This window comes from Balaenoptera physalus (assembly GCF_965194825.1).
Source record: "Balaenoptera physalus genome assembly, chromosome: 19".
NCBI lineage: Eukaryota > Metazoa > Chordata > Mammalia > Artiodactyla > Balaenopteridae > Balaenoptera > Balaenoptera physalus.
The window spans coordinates 63,818,382-63,844,847 of NC_138900.1; the positions used below are offsets into that span (position 1 = coordinate 63,818,382).

Genomic DNA, 26,466 nt, shown 5'->3' on the forward strand with positions numbered 1-26,466 from the left:
AAGAATTTGGTATTTCTTATTAATAACTCTGAAGAAAAACATGGATGCTAAAAAAACAGCTTTTTATAAAATTGAACATCTACTCTTGACACCGTTAATAACAAATATAAATGGGTACTTTCTTTGCATGAAAAGTGTATACTTATATATATACGAAACATCTCAAAACAAAAGCCAGCATCACACTTACTGTATAAAAGACTAAATGCATTTCCATTCAAGTCAGGAATAAGAAGGATGCATCGTTATTGTTAAAATTCAGAAAGTATTTGCTGATACAATTAATCAAGAGGAAGAAATGAAAGGTCTAGAAATCAGGTAGGGAAATTATCCTTATTTCCAGGTATGCCATCATAATAGCTGCAATCAACACAGTGTACATCTTAAACTATACAATCTTATGTGTCAATTATATCTCAATAAAGCTGGGGGGGGGAAAAAATCACACAAGCCAAAACGTAACAGAAAGATGCTTTAAAGTACCAGGGGGAAAATGTCAAAATATCTTAAAAAAAAAAAAAAAAAAAAAAGCAAAAACAATCCTTCAAAAATAAAGGCAAGGACTTCCCTGGTGGCGCAGTGCTTAAGAACCCACCTGACAATGCAAGGGACACGGGTTTGATCCCCGGTCCGGGAAGATCCCACATGTCACAGAGCAACTAAGCCCATGTGCCACAACTACTGAGCCCACGCGTCGCAACTACTGAAGCCCATGTGCCCTAGAGCCCGCATGCCTAGAGCCCATGCTCCACAACAAGAGAAGCCGTTGCAATGAGAAGCCCACATCAAACAGTAGCCCCCACTTGCAGCAACTAGAGAAAGCCGTGTGCAGCAACGAAAACCCAATGTAGCCAAAAAAAAAAAAAAAAGGCAAAAATTTTTTTTCAGACAAAAAGAATTGTAATAGCTGCAAACTCCCAGAGAATTCATAGATAATCAGAAACAATGAACAGCAGTGGTTCTGTGTGAGGTCCCCAGACCAGCCACAGCAGCATCACCTGGGAATTTATAAGCAATGTAAATTCTCTAGTCCCTCCCCAGAACTACTGAATCAAACTCTGGGAGTGGAGGTCCCCAGTCTGTACTTTAAGAAGCCCTCTAGGTGATTCTGATGCGGGCTCAAGGTCGAGAACCACTGGATAAAAGAATTCAGCAAGGTAACAGGGTACAACACTATGCAGAAAAATCAAGAGCTTTCCAATGTTCAAAGAATCATCAGTTGGTGTTGGGGCGGGGGGGCAGGGAGTCCACTCACAGTGCCAGCAATGACAACAAAAATTTACATAGCAAACTGAGATGTTCCTGTTCTTGGATAGGAAGAATCAGCATTAGCCAATGTCAGTTCTGCCTACGTTCATCGATATTTAATGCCATCTTGAAAATACTATCAAAAAAAAAAGAAGAAAAAGAAAATACTATCAAACTTCTTAGAAGTAGGCAAAGATCAGACAAAATAAGCAGGCAAGCATTTGAAGGAAAAACAAAACAAAACAAACAAAAAAACCCAGTAGTAATAAAGGAATAGCTCTTACATCTTTTTATCATAAAACTCTGATAATTAAAACATGAGACAGAGACCTTCAGTGAGAAAGTAGCATTTTAAGTCAGTGGGAAAGAGACACACCATTTAATACAAAATGTACTGGAATTTATTTAGGGGTAAGATAGAGGTTTATTTTAAAATACAGTTTGAGCCAAAGCAATCTTGATAAAGAAAAACAGAACTGGAGGAATCAGGCCCCATGACTTCAGACTATACTTCAAAGCTACAGTAATCAAAACAGTATGGTACTGGCACAAAAAACAGAAATGTAGATCAATGGAACAGGATAGAAAGCCCACGCATCTATGGTCAACTAATCTATGACAAAGGAGGCAAGACTATACAATGGAGAAAAGACAGTCTCTTCAATAAGTGGTGCTGGGAAAACTGGACAGCTACATGTAAAAGAATGAAATTAGAACATTCTCTAACACCATACACAAAAATAAACTCAAAATGGATTAAAGACCCAAATGTAATACCGGATACTATAAAACTCTTAGAGGAAAACATAGGCAGGACACTCTTTGACATAAATTGCAGCAATATCTTTTTTGATCTGTCTCCTAGAGTAATAGAAATAAAAACAAAAATAAACAAATGGGACCTAATTAAACTCAAAAGCTTTTGCACAGCAAAGGAAACTATGAACAAAATGAAAAGACAACCCACAGAATGGGAGAAAATATTTGCAAACGAAGTAACCAACAAGGGCTTAATCTCCAAAACATACAAACAGCTCATGAAGCTCAATATCAAAAAAATGAACAACCCAATCAAAAAATGGGCAGAAGACCTAAATAGACATTTCTCCGAAGAAGACAGACAGATGGGCAACAGGCACATGAAAAGATGCTCAACATCGCTAATTATTAGAGAAATGCAAATCAAAACTACAATGAGGTACCACCTCACACAGGTCAGAATGGCCACCATCAAAAAGCCTACAAACAATAAATGCTGGAGAGGGTGTGGAGAAAAGGGAACCTTCCTACACTGTTGGTGGGAATGTAAACTGGTACAGCCACTATGGAGAACAGTATGGAGGTTCCTTAAAAAACTAAAAATAGACTTGCTATATGATCCAACAATCCCACTATTGGGCATACATCGGGGATAACCATGGTTCGGAAGGATACACGCACCCCAATGTTCACTGCAGCACTATTTACAGAAGCCAAGACATGGAAGCAACCTAAATGTCCATCGACAGAGGAATGGATAAAGAAGATGTGGTACATATATACTATGGAATATTACTCAGCCATTAAAAAAATGAAATAATGCCATTTGGAGCAACATGGATGGACCTGGAGACTATCATACTAAGTGAAGTAAGCCAGACAGAGAAAGACAAATATCATATGATATCACTTATATGAGGACTCTTTAAAAAATGATACAAATGAATTTATTTACAAAACAGAAACACACTCACGGACTTTGAAAACAAACTTATGGTTGCCAAAGGGGAAAGGCAGTGGGGGGGATAAACTGGAAGTTTGGAATTGACATGTACACACTACTATATGTAAAATAGATAACCAACAAGGACCTACTGTATAGCATAGGGAACTCTACTCAATATTCTATAATAACATAAATGTGAAAAGAAGCTGGAAAAGAACAGATATATGTATATGTATAACCAAATCACTTTGTTGTACACCTGAAACTAACACAACATTGTAAATCAACTATAGTTCAATATAAAATAAAAAAATTTTAAAAAGAGAATCAAAAAAACAAATAAAAAATTAAAATACATTTTGAATGGATCAAAGATTCAGAAGTATAAGTGCAAAGCACAGTAGAAGAAAACATGGTATTTCTTTTTGTTTAATCTCAGAGTGGAGAAAAACTTCCTAAGCAAACCACAGATCTCAGAAGCTGGCAAATATGATGACATCAAATGCAAAATTTATGTACGGAAAAATAAAGGCAGACAAACCGGAAAAAAACATTTACCACACGCGGCCAATGCCATTTTGCTTAATTCAAAAGAGCATCTTGGGATTCCCTGGTGGCGCAGTGGTTCAGAATCCACCTGCCAATGCAGGGGACACGGGTTCGAGCCCTGGTCTGGGAAGATCCCACATGCTGTGGCGCAACTAAGCCCGTGCACCACAACTACTGAGCCTGTGCTCTAGAGCCCGCGAGCCACAACTACACAGCCCGCGTGCCACAACTACTGAAGCCCGCATGCCTAGAGCCCATGCTCCACAACAAGAGAAGCCACCGCAACGAGAAGCCCACGCACTGCAACGAAGAGTAGCCCCCGCTCACCACAACTAGAGAAAGCCTGCGTGTGCAGCAATGAAGACCCAACGCAGCCAAAAATAAATAAGTAAATAAATAAAATTTATTAAAAAAAAAAATGAGCACTCTTGCAAACCAATAATACCCACACCCTAGGAAACCAGGTGAGGGATAGGACACACACCGTTCTTGAGAAATGAAGCTCTTCACTGTCATTCATAAGAGAAATAGAAAAAAAAATTACAGTTTTCAAGCATCAGGTAAACAAAAACTAAATTTTAATATAGTATTGGTGAGAACATGGCAAACAGGCATTCCAGGTCTCAAAAGTATAAATCTAGCTTGAAAGAGGTTCATTTATTAATATCCAAATAAAAAAGCATGTACCTTTTGATCCAGCAATTCAGCTTCGAAGAGTTTATCCGCCAGACAAAACCACACCAAGATGTATATAAACGATATTCATTCCAGTAACAATTAGCTACAAACAGACCGTTCCCCAGCCGGGGATGGCTGAACACCAGAAAGGATGGGGCACGCATCTCATGGGAAATTACACAGACAGTGAGAATAAATGGGTAGATACAGAGCAATTTCCACCCAAAAAAACGTGAGGGACAGACCAGTGTGTACAACACATTACCTCTTGGGAACAAAATGCTAGGGTGGAGGCAGGAGGAAAACTAAGCTTTCAAGTTACATCCTTTTGTACTTTGACCCTTTTTGCTGTGTATGCATAAGCTAATTTTTTAATTTTAAAAAAATATGGTGGGTCTATCAACAGATGAATGGATAAAGAATATGTGGTGTGCATATATATACACACATATGAATATGTGGTGTGTGTGTACACATATATATATAATGGAATATTACTCAGCCATAAAAAAGAATGAAATTTTGCCATTTGCAGCAACATGGATGGACTTGGAGGGCATTATGCTAAATGAAATAAGTCAGACAGAGAAAGACAAATACTGTCTGATATCGCTTATATGTGAAACCTAAAAAATACAACAAACTAGTGAATAAAACAAAAAAGAAGCAGACTCACAAATACAGAGACCAAACTAGTCGTTACCAGTGGGGAGGGGCACTATGGGAGCGGGGGCGGAAATTATGGGATTATATAAGATCATGTGTGTGAAACCTTTTAAAATTGTAAAGCACTGGAGAATTTAAAGACTCTTTCATTCAATAAAAGAAAAAAATTTCCAGAAAAAAACATAGTGGGGAAAAAAGTAACCGCCATGCTGTACCATGAACAGTGCTTTTTCACCCCTTCCTTCCAGCGCCTATCAGGGGCCCTTATGTGTCTTCACCTCCAGGGAGACCACTAGTCCTTACAACCTGAATTCTTATTCCCATTTTATCAAAGAACAAACCCATCACATGTTAAGACTAGCATCATGGGTTTCTCAGGCCCAGGAGGAGCGTGGTTCCTCGGGTCCTGTGGCCCAGGGCACGGCTGACACCCAACTGGTCTGTGTGCTCCGGACCACACGTGCTGGGGAATCCCACGGCTGCCCCACACCCCCTGCGAGGGCCGAACACCCCAGGTTACCAAGTGCCTGGGCTGGGCGCCCAGCTCCCCTCGTGGAGGTGTGCTGTCTTAGGAAACCATCAGGTACCCAGGTATGACCTGCACTCTTGTTAGAAGAGGCACGAGGCAGAAAACAGGCCGGCAGACACATCCAGTCTCTGTGACAGCCACAGAGAGAGGCGGCAGTAAGCGGTCTTCAACGGACCTTTTATTAGTGAGGTATTATTTCACTGCATTTTTCTAAAAAAATATTCTGTAACACACTGAAGACTCGGGGCCTAATTCTTCAGATTACGGTAAGGATATCTGAGGATCCTAATATCCTGATCTGCTTCCCATCAATTAAGAAGTCACAAAATGTACCTGAGAAGCTAGAAAATGCAGAACCTGTGAAATGCAAACAGCTCGGTTTACTATGGCTTATATAATTGGGGGCAACTCAATAACAAGGCAGCATTTTCGTCAGATCTGCAGAAGGGCAATGTATAGCAAAGGAGAAAGTTCCGCTGAGCGGCATTCTCAGTGTGTCCGGAGATTCTTCAGGCCGCCTCCGCCTCCGAGGGACGCAGGGACTGCAAGGGACACGGCAGCTCTGCCTGAGGTCCAGCCCACCAACATCTTTGCTAGCACTTCAGGATCACCGTTCGTTTAAAGCAAGTCCACGCTGTCAAAGTACCCAACATCCCCTCGGGAAGCAGCACGGGGTGGGTGATGCTGGGAGGTCAGGAGCCCGGGCCAGTCCTCTCAAGTTACTCACCACTAGTTCCTGCGACAGGCCATACGTGTATTAACAGGACTCTTAGCCTCAGGGCTCCGAATGTCCCCACGTTTAAATCAGTAAGAGAACCACAACTTTGCTTCTCTGTAGACCTCCTGGTTTTCCCATTTGCTCACAGCAGAGATTCACTTAACTCATCACTGACCGGGGGATTTTTGCAGAAACTAACGCCTGTGGATGGCGATTTGTTATGTAAATGAATATTGAAACGTCTCCGGTCAATGATGTTTGGGTAACAAAAGACGTATTAATACGCCTCTGGTCAGTAATGCGTTAAAAACAGCTGAGAAAGGCAGATACTGAACCTTCCTGAAGACCCATGTCACTGTTGTCTTCAAAATCTCCAGCTATTACCCCCGTTAGTACACTCTTGTGCTTTTTTTCTTTTTTTCCCCCAAATACAGAAATTCCACGTCAGAGGAAGCTGTTCCCCAAAGCGTCGAGATCCCCATCCGAGCACCTATGCCCTTTACCAGTCGAAATGGGACATCGAGGCTTTTAACTGGGAGGCCTGAGCAGAGGCCAAGTGACCCTCAGTGAGTGGACCCCCCCCCCACCCCACAGCAAGAACTCAAATCTCCAACCACTGCTAATTCCAGCCGGCTTCAAACGTCTCAGCATCGTCTTTGGATTTCATCTGTACAAAACGAGCAAAGTCTAAGAATCGAGTTGGTAACTGGACACTCAGGATTTCGGGGGAGACACACCCAGCAATCGACATAGGGCATCAGAGGAAGGGTACTCTGTTTCAATTAGGCACCTCCAGGACCCCCTAGACGTGACCAGCACGCTCTGGGCTAAAGTAAAGCACAGTCTGCAGGCCGTGCTCCAGCTCCAGGAAGGCCCGTGCTGGGGGCTTCTCCTCACTGGTCATCAGGCACCTCCCGGAGCCCTTCGCTGTGGCGAGTCCGCCCACTGACTTCCAGCAGGGCCCGGGCCGCGGGGTCCACGTCCAGAACGCTCTTGGTGTTCTTGGCCTTGGGAAGAAGGGAAGGATGGGTGTGTACAGTGACCAAACCAGGCAGTGACGTCCTGCTGCTGTCAAGTTTATCAGAGGGGAATTTCCTACTGTTGCCACAAGGGAAATGTGGTAGAGGCTCTCACCTGAGCCCCACTGAGTCCCCCCGCCCCGGGATGCCATCGTTGGGAGGTGATGAGGCGCAGGGGCCCCAATGGCGACTCATCGTCGAACCCTAGAACTAGAAGGAACCCCAGACCCTCCTCATCTTGCAGACAAGCCCCCACCCCCCCGGGATCCCACCTCCCTGGGGTGGTTCTCTCTACTAAACCTCCACAGACCCCAGACAGGATCCTCTGCTCTGCTGTGCACCCCCTGGCATCCCTCTGGCCAGCAACGGCTGCTGGAAACAAACTGGAATAAACCACCTCCAGATGGAGGAGTAAAAGGGACAAAGCCGAGAAAGGGGAGAAACGCCCCCATGCTCACCAGCTGTGTCACCGAAGCATCTCCCACTGCCCACACCTCCATCTTCTCGAACCGGAAGTCCTCCTGGGCCGAGAGCTGAGGGCTGTTGTATGTGGTGCACGTGGGCTTGGCCTTGCTGTGTCCTTTCCCGAAATCAACATCGATCCACAGGCCAAAATAATTGTGCTGCCCTCCCATGCCCTGCGGAGGGAGGGGCATAGCACTGCCTCGGTCTGGAGAATCAGATACCTGAAGCCCACCCTAGCCATCACGCCACCAGGGCGTATGAGAAGTGAATGCAATTTTCTTCCTTTTTTTTTTTTTTTTTAACTGTGAAATACATATTCACAGACTGATACAATTTAAGTATCCCATGACAAGTTCCTAGAACACTCATCAAGGTGTCCTGACTCCTACCCCATGGCCCTTTCTCCCGCGGCTGCACTGGCAGGAAACACAAGTGACAATAGAGGACAAAAGAATACAGGCCATCAGGCCTAGAGACCCCAATCGGTAAAATAAGGGGAGAGGTCTACACAGCGCTTCCCAGACAGGGATGTTAATCCTCACCTGGCCCAGGGCCGGGTGCTCAAGCAGGAAGGCCGCCGTTCACTCAGCACAGCAGGGGGGGAAAGGAGGAAGCAGCCCCGGGAAGGCGGGAACCACTCGGCACACCGCCGGCTCTGAGCTAGCGGCCGATGGGAACAGACTGCTGTTCAACCTCTCTGATCCCCTTCTCTAGGTGCCCTCTCCACCAGTGCCTCCCCCGCCCCCCACCCTGGGCCAGGGGAGCCTGGAGCTAACGCTGAGCAAGAGACCAGGGCAGGAAACGCAGCTAACCTCGGGGCTGCTTCTCCCCTCGGGCCGATTACTGACCACCACCGGGACCCCCTGGGGGCTGCTCCTGAGGCCAAGGCCCTCGCCCCTGTCATCACCAAACTGTCCTTTCTGAAAGGCGTCCGGGGTCATCAGGTGGCCCCCTGGGAGCCTCCGAGTGAGCCTGGGAAGGAGCAGGGGGCCCTCTCCACACCGACAAGATGCACCAGCCTCCCCGGCCCTTGGCTTTGCAGACACAGGGCTGGAATTTCCCGAGAGGGGCTTTTTGTTACGAAGCAGGGGAAAGAAGTTGGCTAGTGCTGCCAGGAGACACATTTCTCACCCAAGCTAAGCATCTGTGCGGGCGCCCGTCCCCGCGCCTCACCCCAGCCCTGTCCCCACCACCGCCCCTGGCCTTCCCCCGCGTCCTCTTCTTCCTGTGGCCGAGTCCCGGCTGGAGCACAGAGCAGACAACCCCCAATGGGTCCAAAGGGTCTGGGGAGCCCAGCCCCGGCCCTGCGCCCGGGTCGTGCCCCAGGCAGGGCAGCATCTCCAGCCACGAAGGCCACAGACCAACCCTCTGATGACCAGGAAAACCGGCCGACTCCGTCATTTGCACACAAACCCCGGAAATGCCCCAACAGGGGCCCCTTTTCTCCACGAGAGAAATTCTGTCCTCGTTGTCGCTCATCGCATCACCACCGAGACTCGGGCAGAACGAACTGACCGCGTACGGCTGCCCTGACGCAGGGCGGAGTGTCCCCGGGCACGTCGGGGTCAGTGCCATTGGGATGGACATCACCACGGGGGGGACGTGCCCTGCCCTCCCAAGTCCTTACCAGTCCATTCGGGATGGTCTGCTGCCCTTGATTCAGGTACATGTAGTGGTCGTTGTAGCCCGTGCAGGTGTACAAGGCCATGCGGGGGCAGATGGAGAACAGGAAGCACCTGTCATCCCCTGAAATTGATCAGAGCAAAAAGAAGCAAGATCACCCATCGGAGCTGGGCGCAGGGAGAAGCAGGAAACGGAAACGGAAACGGGCCCTGGCTCAGCTGGCTGAGCAGGAAGAGCCTCACTCGGGTCCTCAGCGTGCGCGGGGCTCCTGCGCATCGGGGGCGGGGCCGGCGGACCAGCGGGCGGATCCCGGACCCCGCGGCCGCCCGGGACCGTGGGATGAGCTGCGGGTGCAGGGTGAGAGTGACCGTTAGAAAGGAATGTGACATCTGCTTGCTGGGGACACCTGTTAGCGCTCGCCCGGGGAGATGGGAGCCCTGCCCCACCGCCCCAGAGTCAGAAAGAGCAGCCTCGTCTCAACTGAGGAGCAAGGGGCCAGCGGTCACTCCAGGCACTGGCTGGGCACTCACACGGCCTCAAGTAGGCACATCATCCAGAGGGGAGGGGGCAGGGTACCTGCAGACACAGCTGCCCACAGGGAGGGGAGGGGACACACAGGGAAAGGTGACCCTCTACCTTTGCCCGGGCACAGGAGTGGGCATGCCACCACTCAGAGAAGGTACCGGTCAAAATCCTGGAAATGAACGGCTTCCTCCATCTCAGAGACCCCTCCCCGCCCTGATGCACTCACTAGGCAGGGGACGGAGGCTGCGCCTCACCAAGGGAGCTCCCGGCTAGGCGAGAGCCAAACCAGGGACGCTCCCCACAGCTGAGACCGTGGCCGGAAGGACTGCCCCTTCATGGTGACAGCGTGAGGGCACCCGACACAGGACCGAGCTCAGGTACCTGGGGGTCGGGCCATTCCTCAGGTGGGAAGGAAGCTCCAGGAAGCAGACAGGGAGCCCGAATGTGGAGGGCGCACAGGAAGGGGGCTTTGAGCCCCAGAGGGGCCTTGGGGAGAAGAGCCCGCGGCCACAGATGGGCCTGAGACCTGCAGAGTCAGGACCAGTGACGCTCGGGCCTCTGATCAAGATGGATGCCAGGGGGGCCTCTGCGGGGACTTCGCTCCCCCGAAGTCGGGAAGGACGTCCTGAGGTGGAGACGGCTGGGTGAGAGCCACTCCACGGAGGAGGGACCCCGCGGGGACACGGCAGGGCATGGGGGGAACAGCAGGGCCCTCGGCTGTAGCGCAGGGTGTGAGCCCCGGTGGGGGAAGGGGGAGGTGAGCCCGGGGAGGTCACCGGGACCAGGTGGCACAGGGCTCCCCTCCAGGCTAAAGACTCCGGCTTGAGTCTATGTGCCTCAGAAGGTTGGGTTTAGCCTCAAGGAATTGCCTGGTCCCACCTGTGGCCCCGGGCACTGGGCCTAAGCATCACTTCGCCTTGCCATCCGAAGGCTGCCTTCCAACCAACATTTACTGCGTCCCGGATGCTAAGTGAGGTGATGGGGCCACAGAGCGGGGGCCCCTTGGCTACAGCGGACCCCACTCTAGTCCATCCCGGGGTCTGTGCCCAGAGAGAAGGGCCCCGTGGGGAAGATGGCCCTCGAGGGTGCAGGGCAAGGACCAAGGAGTCACATGACCCGTAAAAGCATCAGCCCCACAGAGCGGCTCCTCACCCAGCTCTCACAGTGACACCACCACGCAGCGCCCAGTGGGTTACAAGCTGCCATTCCTGTGGTTCTGGAGAACGGAGGCCCAGCGACGGTAAGCAACTTGCCCAGGACAGAGCCGGACTCAGCCCGGAGCTGCGGGCCTGCAGCTGCCCCACGGAGGACAGAGGCGAAAACGAAGTGACCCAGCGGCTGCCACATCATCTCGAGGCTCAAATACTCGAAGTGACTGTTTCCCGGGACAAATGGACAGGAACGCCCTGAACTTGACTGGAATCTGTGATGCTAGGCCGCCCCCTGCTGGAATTCCGTCCTCACGCTTCAGAACAGAATGAGTTCAAGTTTGAAAACTTGGTAATCGCATTTTTCCACCTTTCTTCAAGAAGATGAATTCTGCTTGTTAATAAAACATGAAGACACAGCAGAGCTGACCTGGAGTTAATACTGAAGGAGCTGGAAGAAGCGGAAGTTCCGTCTATAATAATGATTCTCAGGGTTTTTCCACATCCTCCAACCACACAGAGACCCAGCCCGTCACCCCCCCAGAGCCCCTCCCCGTGACACCGCGACAGAGAGACGTGGGTGTGTGGAAGCCCAGGCCTGAGCCTGGGGTCCCCAGAAGGGCCGCCTCCCAAGGTCGGCCCTCAGCCGGCGTCTGGGAAGGTGGATTTGGGGAGGGTCCCCCACTCCCAGGACTGATGAGCGGCTCCCTGCGCCTAAGCCGTGTGAACAGACAGGGGGGTTGGGGCCGGACGCCTGCGTCCTCCTGCGAGTCTGGGGTTTGGGTGCGTGTCAGGCAGAGGATGCTCGTGTGAACGGCCCCCCGAATAAAGACCCCGCGCGCCGAAGCTCTAACGCGTCCCTGACGGACAGCACTGCACACGTGCTGTCACAGCTCGCGGCTGCGGGAACTCAGCGCGTCCTGTGCGACCCCACGAGAGAGGACGCTGGAGCCTGGTCCCCCTGGACTTCAGCCCCCAACCCCTACCCAGTCCCTGGGCTGATCGTGCTCTGCAGCCCCTCACTGTAATAGACCAGCTGTGACGACAGCTCTGTGCTGAGCCCCCGAGTCCTCCCAGCGACCCACTGACACGTGGGTGGTCTTAGGGACCCTGACACGGTGGGGAAGGGCTGGTAGCAAGAGCTGGATTAAAGATCTAGAACAATCTAAAACCTAGAGAAAACCAAATCCTGGAAACAACGGGATCTCGGGGATGGAAGCACCCAGCCTTCACACCATGATCCCTTCCACCCACCCCAGACAGGGGCCACCCCACCACTGCTAAAACCTCTCCCGTAATGGCACCTCTGCACCTGGACACGGCTCCCCAACCAGCAGAAGCTTCCCTGGTGCAAGGAAGATGGGAACAATTCCAGAAGCGTGCAGTCCCATAGAGGACCGCAGGGAGTAGCTGGCACTCGTGTGGTCGGGAAGGCTTCCTGAAGGAGGTGACCCTGGACTGAGTCCCGACAAGGAGCTGACTGTGCCAACAGGTGGAAGAGGGAGAAAAAACAGCATGTGCCACGTCCTGAGATGAGAGCGCAGCCTGTTCTGGAAACTTTGGGTAATTCAGTGAGATGGAGCCCAGAGCACAGGGCACAGTAGAGGTCGTGAGGCTGGAGATAAAGGATTCACCATTCTGAGTGCACTGGGGGTCTGTCCAAGGGTCTCCAGGGGACAAGCACCACGGCAGGTGGGCTGGGATGTGGCAAATGAACTGGACGGGTGAGACCAGGAGCCGAGGGCCAGGCAGAAGGCACCTGCAGCGACGCAGGTGAGAGTGGGGTGGAGAGAAGGGGGAGCGGGGACGCAGGCGGCGTGGATGCAGCTGACAGCTGTCTGGCTACGATGTGCAGCCCCCATCCCACAGGAGCACATGGCCTTTTCTCCCCCATATCTCGCATCTCAGGACCCTGGGTTCTCCCTTCCACTGACCCAGCCAGGGAGGGTGTTAGCCTCGCCCCCTCACTGGGAGGGACCCTCCCCGGAACTGCGTCGGCCAGGCTGCCCCGTTTAGCTGACGGGAGTGAGGACAGGCCTGTATCTGGCTGCTCAGAGCCACTAGGAAAAGCCCTCCATCTCACAGCTGTTGGCCCCCAGGAGACCTTCTGAGAACACAGACTCGGGCAGCCCGGGGCAGGTCCCAGGGGACACACAGTGACATCAATCCTGGGAAGACAGGTTCACCTCTGAGTACGAGAACAGCCCACTGCCAGGAGATGAGCGTTTTCAAAAAGAGTCCTTTAAGAGCGTTTATCAGAGCAGTTCTTTGAGGAGGGGAAGTATTTCATCAGGGCCTCTCATCCAGGGCATTCAAGGTCTAGCAAAGAGCTTCCAATCTCCAGCAAAATCACAAAACCGAAAAACTACGGGCAGAAGCAGCAAAGCAGACCCACACAGGGGGTTCCAGGAAAGGAAGACGGTCCCCCGAGAAAACACACCCCACCTGCAAGAGCCGGTATCTCCCAGTCCCCTACGCAGCACCTACGGCCCAGCCTCGCCCGTGGTCAGGACCTGGCATCGCTTAACGATGCTGATCCGCTGTTTCCTCACCTGAAATCCAGGGGTGAGGACAGCGGTCCTGCTTACCTGACCTGCAGCCAGAATCTATAAAGAAATCCATGAAGTTAAACCATCGTAAAGAAACACCACGTTTCACTCTCCTCCCAAACACGTCTAGCAAAACACTCGCGGGAGGAGATGGAAGAAACCCGCACAGCCGCTGGCGGGGCTCGGAGGTCTCCACACAGCAGCCGTCCGACCAGAACTTGTAACGAGCACTGGTGCTACCACGTGGGGTTGTGGTGGCCAAGACTTACCTTGAAACTGAGGTTTGACCTCCCAGGAGCAGGAAGCAAAGCCACCGAACACGTGGCCGTCACGGTCCTCGAGCAGCACCACGCAGGGCCCCCAGTGTGCGATGCGCCCACAGAGCTGCGCGAAGCTGTGCCCGTGGAGCTCGGATGAGAAGAGCAGGCGCCAGCGGTGCCGCTGCTCCCTGGGCAGGTGGGAGTTGATGTAGATGACGGACAGGACATCCAGGACGCTCGCAAACTCCCGCTCCTGGTCGACTTGGCGCTCGGGGACCAGGGTGGCCAGATCGAGGGACGAGCACAGGAGGAGAAAGCCTTGCTGGATGACCACGCTCAGGAACGTGGTCACGAGGGGGGCCCTGAACACCCAGTCCTCAACCGTGGTTCGGTCACAGTCTAGCTGCTGAGGCCCCAGAAGCTTCTCACCGTCTAGCGGAGGAGAAAACGGTATTAGTGGGCGATGACGTCGCCCTTTATCTACTTACCTAAACCTGCTCTGTGTAGCGGGGGAGCCACGCGCGGTTCATCTGCATCGAGATGCACAGTAAGTGTAAAATGCACACCCCATTTCAAAGGCTTGGCGTGAAAAAGAAAAAGAACGTAAAATATCTCACTTTTTTTTACATTGATTGCCAATGTTAAAGTATATTTTGGACAAATTCTTAAAATTAATTTTGCTTGTTCCTTTTCAGTATTTCCATGTGGTTACTGAAATATGTAAAATTTCACATGTGGTTGGCTTTGGAGTTCACGTTCTGTCTCTGTCGGACAGGGCTCATCTAAACAATTCAACATCGACACTCTTATCTTTTCTCTCTGCTCCAAGCTGCATTTCAGAGACACAGGAGACAGCTACACCCTCACCCCAGGGCCCCAAGACTCCCCAGCAATCCCTCCTGAGAGGGCTACACCAAAAGCCACTAGTCCTAACAAAATCATTTGGAAAGGATTTAGAAAGTGTGCTGTCCTCCAGCTATGGCAGGGTAGTGGTTGGTTACTTCCTGGGCACCCCTCTAGTTTATCTGGGGAGAACGGGTTTCATTAACTACAAATTATACTTAATTGTTTCCGACCAGCAGCCATCATTCTGATTTCCGTCTCTTACCTACTAAGAACAGAGGTGACATGGAGGTGATACCAAAAGACAAGCTATCGGTACTTCATTCATATATAGAGATATACATATATATACACACATACATATATGTGTATATATATATGTATATCTATATATACGTATATACATATATATAAAAAACAGTATTATACAGTATGTCATTATTCTTTCCAAGTTCCAAATACCTCACTTAATTTTTCAAACTGTGTTTAAAAATCCAGCTTTATAATAAAACAGTAACACTTTTATAAAACAAATCTACTTTGCAAAGAGATTCACCACAAGGTATTTTTAAATCCCAAGTAAATTTAATTATATACTGTTTCTCAGCCAACAATAGCAGAATATATATTCTTCTCAAGTGTACCTGGAATATTCTCCAGAACAGACCATATGTTAGGCCATAAAACATGCCTCAATAAATTGAAAAGAACTGAAATCATGTAATGTATGTTCTTCAACCACAATGTAATGAAATTACAAGTCAGTAACAAGGCAATTTGGGAATCTCACAAACACATAGAAATTAAAGAACATACCTCTAAACAACCAACAGGCCAAAGAAGAAATCACGAGGGAAGTTAGAAAAATACTGAGATGGGGACTTCCCTGGTGGCACAGTGGATAAGACTCCACACTCCCAATGCAGGGGACATGGGTTCGATCCCTGGTCAGGGAACTAGATCCCACATGCATGCCACAACTAAGGAGCCGGCGAGCCGCAACTAAGGAGCCCGCCTGCCACAACTAACACCTGGAACGACCACATAAATAAATAAATAAATATTTTTTTGAAAGAAACTACTGAGATGAATGAAAACAAAAACACAATATACCAAAACTTATGGGATTCAGCTAAAGCAGTGCTTAGAGGGATATTTATAGTCATAAATGCCTATATGAAAAAGAAGAGAGATCTCAAATCAATAACCTAACCTTCTAACTTGAGAAACGAGAAAAAGAAAATCAAACTAGCGATCAGAATCAAGATGGTCAGTAGTAGGACGTGGAACTCACCTCTTCCCACAGAAACATCAGGAATACATCTATGAATGGAACAATGCTCTCAGACAACTAGCAGAAGACCTCAAACACCTCAAAGGACAAGAAAGATCTCCATGTAACTGGGTAGGACAAAGGAAAAAAAAAAATAAAGGAAGTGGGACGAGACCTGTGCCCCTAGGGGGGTGGAGCTGAAGGAAAGGAGAGGTTCCCACACCCAGGGAAGCCTCACCAGTGGGGAGATCAGCCGGGACAGAAAGGGAGCTTCAGAGGCTTGGAGGAGAGCACAGCAACCAGTTAGTGGCAGGCAGGACAGAGAGAGACCTACACGGACGGTTGTGCCACTGCCCTGTGTGCCCCAGCCTGAGACGCGCGTCCACTGGTATGGGTGGGGGCTGGGTGCTGTAACACGGGGTTTAGAGGACAGACCCAGGGAGAGGACTGCTGTTGGCTGTGCGGAGACAGCCTGAAGGGGCTGGAGTGTGGGGCGCAGCAACCAGGAGTGTTTGCAGAAGAACCCCGGGCCGCCATGGAAGCGAAGCGCCATTGTTAAGCGGCATGCCAAGGTAGAGGCGGAGCTGCCATCGCAGCCTCTTTCCCCACCCGCCAGCTCCTGCCTATGCAGCCTCCAGGACAGGCTCGCGCCCAGGCAGGCTCACACACCCCGGCCACCCCGGTCCCCTCCTGCCTGGGCAGGCTCGTGTGCCCCAGCCACTGCCCTGGTGCCCCCAGAAGCAGACACCAGTGGGTTGCCCATGCGCAGAGGTGGGGCTGAAATCACAGCTGAGGCCCACAGGCCGTGTGACTTAGGAAGCAGAGCTGAAATCTCTCCCCACGGCTGCGTGAACCTTGGATTTATACCTCCATGGCCGACTTTGTAAATTCAGTGCCTGTGGAACATCCAAACGGACAACTGGTGCTCTCGCAGCTGGGACGAGTCTGGCCTTAGCAGTTGTGGGCTTTGTGGGCGCGTACATGCAGGGGCTGGGCTGGGCCAGGGTCTGAGCTTCATCCATGGCTCCCACAGTGGGTCCAGGTGTGTAACTACTGCAGTCCTGGGACCTGACTTCAGTGGATCTGCGCTGGTGGCTTGTGAAAACAAAGCCTGAGAGGCCCCAGGGCTGACTGCCGGCACACCCACAGTTGAGGTGGGGCTGAGGGCAGTGCCAACAACGGTGCACTTTGTGAGCCTGCACAGCGGGTGAAAGGTGACACACTCACAGGTGAACAGCTCCAGCAGAGTAATACTCAGTGGCTCCTCTCCCAGTGGGAGCGCTCCAATCCCGCCTATTCTTGCACTGCAGATCAGAAATGCAGCTCCGAAACAGAGCTAGGGGCTTCTACACCAACAACTAGAGAGCAGACCCTGCCCTGGACAGAGCAGTGACAACCACAGAGGGAAGAGGGGTCCCCACTCACTGTCCAGTGCAGGCTCTGGTCACCGCAACACCAGTTGCACCTCCCGTCAAGGGGATAACAGCCAGCACACACTGAGGAAAGAGCCGACAGGCATCCGTACTGAAAACAGCCCTCGCACCAAAAAAATATTAAACCCATGCAGGCTACACAGGGACACTCCCACATATGAATAGCCCTCCAAGAACACAGTAGATAATTGTTTCTCCTAAACTCACAGAGCAAGAGAAATATAAGTAAAATGAAGAAGCAGAGGGCCCGCTCCCAATTAAAATATCGAGAGAATTCCCCTGAAAGAACAAACATGAAATAGGCCTCTTCAGTCTAATAGATACCAAGTCCAAAAAGGAGATAATGAAAATACTGAAGGAATTAAGAAAGGCTATCGATAGAAATGCAGATTACTGTAAAAAGGAACTAGAAACTATAATGAGGAGTCAAGAAACATTCGAAGATTCATTTGCTGAGACGAAAGCTGAACCAAAGGCTATGAATAGCAGAATAAATAATGCAGAAGAACGAATAAGTGATCTGGACTATAGAGTAAAGGAAATCACCCAATCAGGACATCAGACAGAACGTCAAGTGAAAAAAATGAAAGCAATATAAGAGACCTATGGGAGAATATAAAGCATGCCAATCTACACATAATAGGTATCCCAGAAGGAGAAGAAAGAGAAAAGGGGATTGAAAATGTATTTGAAGAAATGATGGCTTAAAACTTCCCAAAGCTAAAGAAGGAAACAGATATCCAGATACGGGAAACACAGAGGGTCCTGAATAAGATAAACCCAAAAAGACCTACACCAAGACATATTATAATAAAAATGTCAAAAGTTAAACATAAAAAGAGGATTCTAAAGGTAGCAAGAGAAAAACACAGAGTTAATGACAAGGGAACCCCCATAAGGCTATCAGCTGATTTCTCTACAGAAACACTGCAAGCCAGAAGGGAGTGGCAAGATATATTCAAAGTCCTGAAAGGGAAGTATCTGCAACCTAGGACACTCTACCTGGCAAGATTATCATTTAGAATAGAAGGAGAAAAAAAGAATTTCTCAGACAAGCAAAAACTAAAAAAATACAGCAATATTAAACCTATCCTAAAAGAAATATTGAAAGGTCTTCTCTAAATAGAAAAGTAGTAAGAATCTATAGGAAAGAGAAGATCACAATTATTTTTCTAGAATGTGTTTGAGCCTAAGTGACTACCAGTCTAAAGCAAGTAGATAAAGGAAGGGGTTAACATACTTGAAAAACAGGGTAGCCACAAATCAAAAACATACAATAGATTCACAAAAATCAAAAAGAAAAAACTATAAGCATAATACAAAAGAAAAGCATCAAACCACAAAAGGAAAAACAAAAAGAAAAAGGGACAAAAGAATATAAAATCAACAGGAAAACAAGGTTTAAAATGGCAATAAATATATATCTATCAAAAATTACCTTAATGTCAATGGACTAAACGCTCCCATCAAAAGACACAGAGTGGTAGATTGGATAAAAAAACAAGAGTCTACAATATGCTGCCTACAAGAGACCCACTTTAGGGCAAAGGACACACATGTATTAAAAGTGAGGGGATGGAGAAAGATACTGCATGCAAACAGAAATGAAAAGAAAGCAGGGGTCGCAATACTCATATCAGACAAAACAGACTTTAAAACAAAGGCTATAAAGAAAGATAAAGAAGGACACTATATAATAATAAAAGGATCAATACAAGGAGAGGATATTACATTTGTCAACATATATGCACCCAATATAGGAGCACTCAAATACAGAAAACAAATACTAACAGACATAAAGGGAGAAATTGACAGGAATATAGTAATAGTAGGAGACTTTAACACCCCTCTCACATCAATGAACAGAGCTTTGAGACTGAAAATCAATAAGGCAACAGAGGTCCCAAATGATACATTAGAACAGTTAGACTTAATTGATATCTTCAGGACATCACATCTAAAAAAAAATACATTCTTTTCAAGTGAACACAGAACATTTTCTAGGATTGACCACACACTTGGGCACAAAACAAGCCTCAACAAATTTAAGAGTATAGAAATTATTTCAAGCATCTTTTCTGACCACAACAGCATGAAACTAAAAATCAACCACAGAAAAAGAAATGAGAAAAAAACAATTACATAGAGACTAAACATGCTACTAAAAAACCAATGGGTCAGGCTTCCCTGGTGGTGCAGTGGTTAAGAATCCGCCTGCCAATGCAGGGGACACGGGTTCGAGCCCTGGTCCAGGAAGATCCCACATGCTGCAGAGCAGCTAAGCCCGTGCACCACAACTACTGAGCCTGCACTCTAGAGCCCACAAGCCACAACTACTGAGCCCACGTGCCACAACTGAAGCCCACGAGCCTAGAGCCCTGCTCCACAACAAGAGAAGCCACCATAATGAGAAGCCCACACACCGCAACGAAGAGTAGCCCCCACTCACCGCAACTAGAGAAAACCCACACGCAGCAACGAAGACCCAACACAGCCAAAAATAAAAATAAAAAAATAATAATAAAAAAAAACCAATGGGTCAATGATGAAATCAAAGAAGAAATTAAAAAATACCTTGAGCAAATGACAATGAAAACACAACCATACAAGAACTATGGGATGTAGCAAAAGCAGTTCTTAGAGGGTAGTTCATAGTGATTCAGGCCTTCTTTAAGAAACAAATATCTCAAACAACCTAACACACTACCTAAAAAAATTAGAAACAAGAACAAACAAAACCTAAAGGAAAAGATAATAAAGCAAAGGAAAGATAATAAAGATCAGAAAGGAAATAAATAAAAGAGAGATTAAAAAACAAACAAAAAAATCAATAAAACAAGAGCTGTTTCTTTGAAAGGGTAAACAAAATTGACAAATCTTTGGCCAGGCTTACCAAAAAGAAAAGAGAGAAGACCCAAATAAACAAAATAAGAAATGAAAGAAGAGAAATCACACAGATACCACAGAAATACAAAAAACCATGAGAAAATACTATGAACAATTATATGCCAACAAATTTGACAACCTCCAAGAAATGGACAACTTCCTAGAAACATACAGCCCACCAAAACTGAATCATGAAAAAAGAGACAACTTAAACAGACCAATCACTAGAAAAGAAATCAAACCTGTTAAAAAAACAAACAAAAAAAAAAAAAAACAGCAAACAAAACAAAACCTACCTAAAATAAAATTCCAGGACCATATGGCTTCACAGGCAAATTCTACCAAACATACAAAGAAGAAATTATACTGATCTTTCTCAAATTCTTCCAAAAGACTGAAGAGGAAGGAACACTCCCAAAGACATTCTATGAAGACACCATCACCCTATTACCAAAAGCAGACAAAGACACTACCAAAAAAGATAATTACAGGCCAATATTTTTGATGAATATAGATGTAAAAATTTTCAACGAATTATTAGCAAACCAAATCCAACAACACATAAAAAAGGTCATACACCACAACCAAGATGGATTCATCCCAAGATCACCAGGATGGTTCAACATATTCAAATCAATCTACATGATATACCACATCAACAAAAGAAAGGACAAAAACGACATGATCATCTTAATAGATGCATAAAAAGCATATGATGAAATTCAACACCCATTCATGATAAAAGCCCTTACAAAATTGGGTATAGAGGGAACATATCTCAACATAATAAAAGCTATTTATGACAAACCCACAGCCAACATAACACTCAACGGTGAAAAGCCAAAAGCCTTCCTGCTAAAATCTGGAACAAGACAAGGGTGCCCACTCTCATCACTTCTCTTCAACATAGCACTGGAAATCCTAGCCACAGCAATCAGACAAGAAATAGAAATAAAAGGTGTTCAACTTGGTAGGGCAGAGGTAAAATTATCATTATACACAGAAGACATGATAATATATATAGAAAACCCTCAAGACTCCACACAAAAACTACTAGAACTGATAAACGAATTCAACAAGGTAGCAGGATACAAGATTAACATACAGAAATCAATTGCATTTCTTTACACTAACAATGAAATACCAGAAAGGGAATGTAAACAAATAATCCCTTTTAAAATCACACCCAAAAAAAAAAATACTTAGGAATAAACCTCACCAAGGAGGTGAAAGACTTATATGCTGAGAACTATAAAACATTAATAAAGGAAATTAAAGACGATTTAAAGAGGACTTCCCTGGTGGCACAGTGGTTAAGAATCCGCCTGCCAATGCAGGGGACATGGGTTCGAGCCCTGGTCCAGGAAGATCCCACATGCCGCAGAGCAACTAAGCCCGTGTGCCACAACTACTGAGCCTGCGCTCTAGAGCCCACAAGCCACAACTACTGAGCCCGCAGGCCACAACTACTGAGCCCACGTGCCTAGAGCCTGTGCTCTGCAACAAGAGAAGCCACCACAATGAGAAGCCCATGCACCACAATGAAGAGCAGCCCCTGCTTGCCGCAACTAGAGAAAGACCGTGTGCAGCAACAAAGGCCCAACACAGCCATAAATTAATTAATTAATTAATTATTTTTAAAAAGATGATTCAAAGAAATGGAAAGATATCCCATGCTCTTGGATTGGAAGAATATTGTTTAAATGGCCATACTACCCAAAGCAATCTATAGGTATAATGCAATACCTATGAAATTACCCATGACATTTTGCACAGAAATAGAACAAATAATAATAAAATTTATATGGAATCATAAAAGACCCAGAATTGTCAAAGCAAGCCTGAGGAAAAAGAGCAAAGCTGGAGACCTAACCCTCCCAGACTTCAGACAATATTACCAAGTTATAGTAATCAAAACAGCATGATATTGGCACAAAAACAGGCATATAGATCAATGGAACAGAAGAGAGAGCCCAGAAATAAACCCACACACCTATGGTCAATTAATCTTCAACAAAGGAGGCAAGAATATACAATGGAGAAAAGAGAGTCTCTTCAGCAAGTGGTGTTGGGAAAGCTGGACAGCTGCATTTTAAATCAATGAATTTAGAATACACCCTCTCACCATACACAAAAATAAACTCAAAATTACTTAAAGACCTAAATATAAGACAAGACACCATAAAACTCCTAGAAGAGAACATAGGCAAAACATTCTGTGACATAAATCATACCAATGTTTTCTTAGGTCAGGCTCCCAGGGCGATAGAAATAAAAGCCAAAATAAACAAATGGTACCTAATCAAACTTAAAAGCTTTTGCACAGCAAAGGAAACCATAAACAAAACAAAAAGACAACCTACAGACTGGGAGAAAATATTTGCAAATGATGTGACCAACAAGGGCTTAATTTCCAAAATATACAGATGGCTCATACAACTCAACAACAACAACAAAAAAACAAACAACCCAATCCAAAAATGGGCAGAAGACATAAGTAGACATTTCTCCAAAGAAGACATACAGATGGCCAAGAGGCACATGAAGAGATGCTCAAGATCCCTGGTGGTCCAGTGGTTAAGAATCCGTCTTGCAATGCAAGGACTCTGGTTCAATCCCTGGTCAGGGAACTAAGAACCCACATGCCATGGGGCAACTAAGCCCACGTGCCACAACTACTGAGCCCATGTGCCACAACTAGAGAGAAGCCCACACACTGCAATGAAAGATCCTGCGTGCTGCAATTAAGACCTGATGCAGCCAAAAATATATAAATATTTTTTAAAAAAGAGTAAGAATGTATATATTCATATATATATACAACTGAGTCACTTTGCTGTACAGCAGAAATTGACACAGCATTGTAAATCAACTATACTTCAATAATTTTTTTTTTAAAAAAAGGAAAGAAAACCAAACTAAATCTAAAAGAAGCAGAAGAAAGGAAATAAAAGACTTGGATGAAGATAAATGAAACAGAGATTAGACAACAGAGAAAACCCATAAAACCAAAAGTTGGCTCTTTGAAAATAACAAAAAGTGAACAAACCATTAGCTAGACTGACCAAGAAAAAAGGAGAAGAACCAAATGGCTAACATCAGAAATGAAAGTGGGGACATCACCACTGACCCTGCAGAAATAAGGATTATAAGGAAATACTATGAATGATTGCCCACGATTAAATAATCTAAATCGTCCTCCAAAGTTGGAAGACTCACATTTGCTGGTTTCAAAACTTTAGTACAAGCCTACAGTCATGGAGATGGCGTGGTACCACTCTACAAGGCCAAGGTCTAAGGACTAAGGCAGGGCACTTGCCTTGAAGCTTCATCTCGGAGCACAGCTGAGCAGCCAGCACCTGCACCCTGGAAAGGGAGCCTGGGGCTTGCTTCTGAGTCCAGCCTCTCAGCTCCTGTCTGTAGTTTAGCACGTGTGCCACAGAGCCAACCAGATCCTCTGTAAACTTGAAGACCACAATTTTACCATTAATCGCATTTCTGTTGTGACCTATGACCGACATCATATCAACATGGGGAAGGGCGTCTCATCTCTTTAAGGCCAACTGTGATGGACCACAATATGGAACAGATCATGTAACTTGGGTAGTTACTCATTTTTCTAATGATACCTTTGGCTGGTCTAGATTGCCAGTGCCTTTTTGTCCAGGAGTTCTGACCTCAACCAGTGACGTGGTCTAGGTACCCACCCCCCGCCAGGGTGGACTTGTGCACAGTGCCTCCATCAGCTGCTTAATCGTCCTAGGTCCCCCACCAAAGGACACCAAGGCTGCTTGGGATGGCTGCGAAGGGCCTGGTAGCCTCTTACCTTTTGGACCTCTCTTGCTTTCACGGGACCTTCTGTGGCAGAAATCATTTTCCAGATCACGAGACTCTTCTCCTCGGCATTTCCTTTCAACAGGTGGGACATGGACACCGTGAACTGCTCCTGGGAGATGCGCTCACTGGGCCCCTTGGTCTTCCCGGTCACGTCCACCCTCCGCATGCCCTCAAAGAGCCTGGTGACCATCTCTGCGGGAAGAGCTTCCCCCACGTGGCTCTGCGGGGACAGGTAGGTGAAAAGGTCAGACAGGGTGCCAGTCAAATGAGGCAGGATGATGGAAAAACAGCTAAGGGAGAAAGACCAACCACTGCCACCAGCACATAACCTTCCTAGATCCCCAAATGCACCATCTCTCCCCGCCTAAGGGCATCATGACACCCCAGGACCCACACACCTGACACGTCCTGGCTTGTGGCTCAGCTTGGCCGTCAGACTCTTCCATCGTCTGTTCCCATCCTGCCCTCCAGACTTCCCAGTCTCCCCAGACTGGCCGTGTCATTCCTGCCTCTGGCCATCGTCTGCTCTTCACTCTGCTTACAACATCTCCTCAATTCTAGATTCTAGTAGCTGTCATTTGCATGTCTAACTTTATTTCCATATGGAACATACGGTCTGTGTAGTGCTAAATTGGTCTCCTCTATATTATGGACTTCCGAATATATTAGCTAGCTTTATCAATCCGAGTTCTTTGTGCTCAATATGCATTGGAAAGGGGGGGGGAGGATAAATTGGGAGATTGGGAGTGACATATACATACTACCATATATAAAATAGATAACTAATAAGGTCCTACTGTATAGCACAGGGAACTCTACTCAATACTCTGTAATGACCTATATGGGAATAGAAGCTAAAAAAGAGTGGATATATGTATATGTATAACTGATTCACTTTGCTGTACAGCAGAAACTAACACAACACTGTAAATCAACTACACTCCAATAAAAATTTTAAAAAATTAATAAAATCTAGTTCTTGGGACTTCCCTGGTGGTCCAGTGGTTAAGACTCCACGCTGCCAATGCAGGGGGCATGGGTTCAATCTCTGGTCAGGGAACTAAGATCCCACATGCCACGCGGCATGGCCAAAAGATTTTAAAAAAAAATCTAGTTCTTAATTGTCTTGACAGTAACATTCTGTAAATATCCTTTTCTTTTTTTTTTTTTTAATTTTTTATTTAATTTTATCTTTAGCTGCATTGGGTCTTCGTTGCTGCATGCAGGCTTTCTCTAGTTGTGGGTGAGCGGGAGCCACTCTTCGTTGCGGTGCGTGGGCTCCTCATCGCGGTGGCTTCTCTTGTTGTGGAGCATGGGCTCTAAGCGCGCGGGCTTCAGTAGTTGTGGCACGCGGGCTTGGTAGTTGTGGAGCATGGGCTTAGTTGCTCCGTGGCATGTGGGATCCTCCCAGACCAGGGCCCGAACCTGAGTTCCCTGCATTGGCAGGCAGATTCCCAACCACTGCACCACCAGGGAAGCCCTATCCTTTTCTCTTTGACTCCAACATCAAATCTGATTTGGTCCAGGGATCACAAATACAGGGGGAGAGAAAGCAAACCATGAACTAAATCAGTGGGGTCTGAAAACTGAACTCTCCTGAAACAACTTCCTGTGTCTACACGGTCTGCGACAACATTGATATTCTGCATTTCTTATAAAGGAGTTTCCCACCCTCATTGCTCAAAAAGAGTATTCCTATTTCTGTCAGTGTTTCCAAAGTTCTACTGGAAGAGAAACCTCTAATTCGTTCCCAAAGGAACCTTTATTTGCTTGCCAAGGTTTTCTGATCAACTTTTCACCCTATTTATCTTTTTTTTTTTTTTTTGCTGCATTGGGTCTTCGTTGCTGTGCGCAGGCTTTCTCTAGTTGTGGCGAGCGGGGGCTACTCTTCATTGCGGTGCACGGGTCTCTCATTGTGGTGGCTTCTCTGGTGGAGCACAGGCTCTAGGCATGCAGGCTTCAGTAGTTGTGGCATGCGGGCTCAGTAGTTGTGGCTCGTGAGCTGTAGAACGCAGGCTCACTAGTTGTGGCACATGGGCTTAGCTGCTCTACGGCATGTGGGATCTTCCCGGAGCAGGGCTCAAACCCGTGTCCTTTTCACTGGCAGGTGGATTCTTTTTTTTTTTTTAAATACTTAGATATACTTTTTTTTTTTTTAATAATTCTTTATTTTATTTATTTATTTTTGGCTGTGTTGGGTCTTCGTTTCTGTGTGAGGGCTTTCTCCAGTTGCGGCAAGCGGGGGCCACTCTTCATCGCAGTGCGCGGGCCTCTCACTATCGTGGCCTCTCTTGTTGCGGAGCACAGGCTCCAGACGCGCAGGCTCAGTAGTTGTGGCTCACGGGCCTAGTTGCTCCACGGCATGTGGGATCTTCCCAGGCCAGGGCTCGAACCCGTGTCCCCTGCATTGGCAGGTGGATTCTTAACCACTGCGCCACCAGGAAAGCCCGTGGCAGGTGGATTCTTAACCACTGCACCACCAGGGAAGCCCCACCCTATTTATCTTGATAAA

At 47.2% G+C, this 26,466-nt stretch overlaps 1 protein-coding gene across 3 annotated transcripts in view; it reads right to left on the reverse strand.

Annotated features, from left to right (window-relative positions):
• Positions 1-6,473: 6,473 nt before the first annotated feature.
• MEAK7 (MTOR associated protein, eak-7 homolog) overlaps positions 6,474-26,466 on the reverse strand; it is a 33,477-nt gene continuing 13,484 nt past the window's right edge. For 2 of the 3 annotated variants that reach the window (XM_082438438.1, XM_082438437.1), the window contains exons 3-8: positions 23,944-24,174; positions 23,437-23,581; positions 13,692-14,114; positions 9,205-9,323; positions 7,571-7,750; positions 6,474-7,100 (exon numbers count right to left, since the gene is read on the reverse strand). In XM_082438438.1, coding sequence (XP_082294564.1) covers positions 6,987-7,100; positions 7,571-7,750; positions 9,205-9,323; positions 13,692-14,114; positions 23,437-23,581; positions 23,944-24,174 — 1,212 coding nt within the window. In that variant the 3' untranslated portion in view covers positions 6,474-6,986. Of the gene's footprint in view, positions 7,101-7,570; positions 7,751-9,204; positions 9,324-13,691; positions 14,115-23,436; positions 23,582-23,943; positions 24,175-24,352; positions 25,060-26,466 lie in introns of those variants that run through there. The other variant, XM_082438439.1, reaches the window with a different exon arrangement.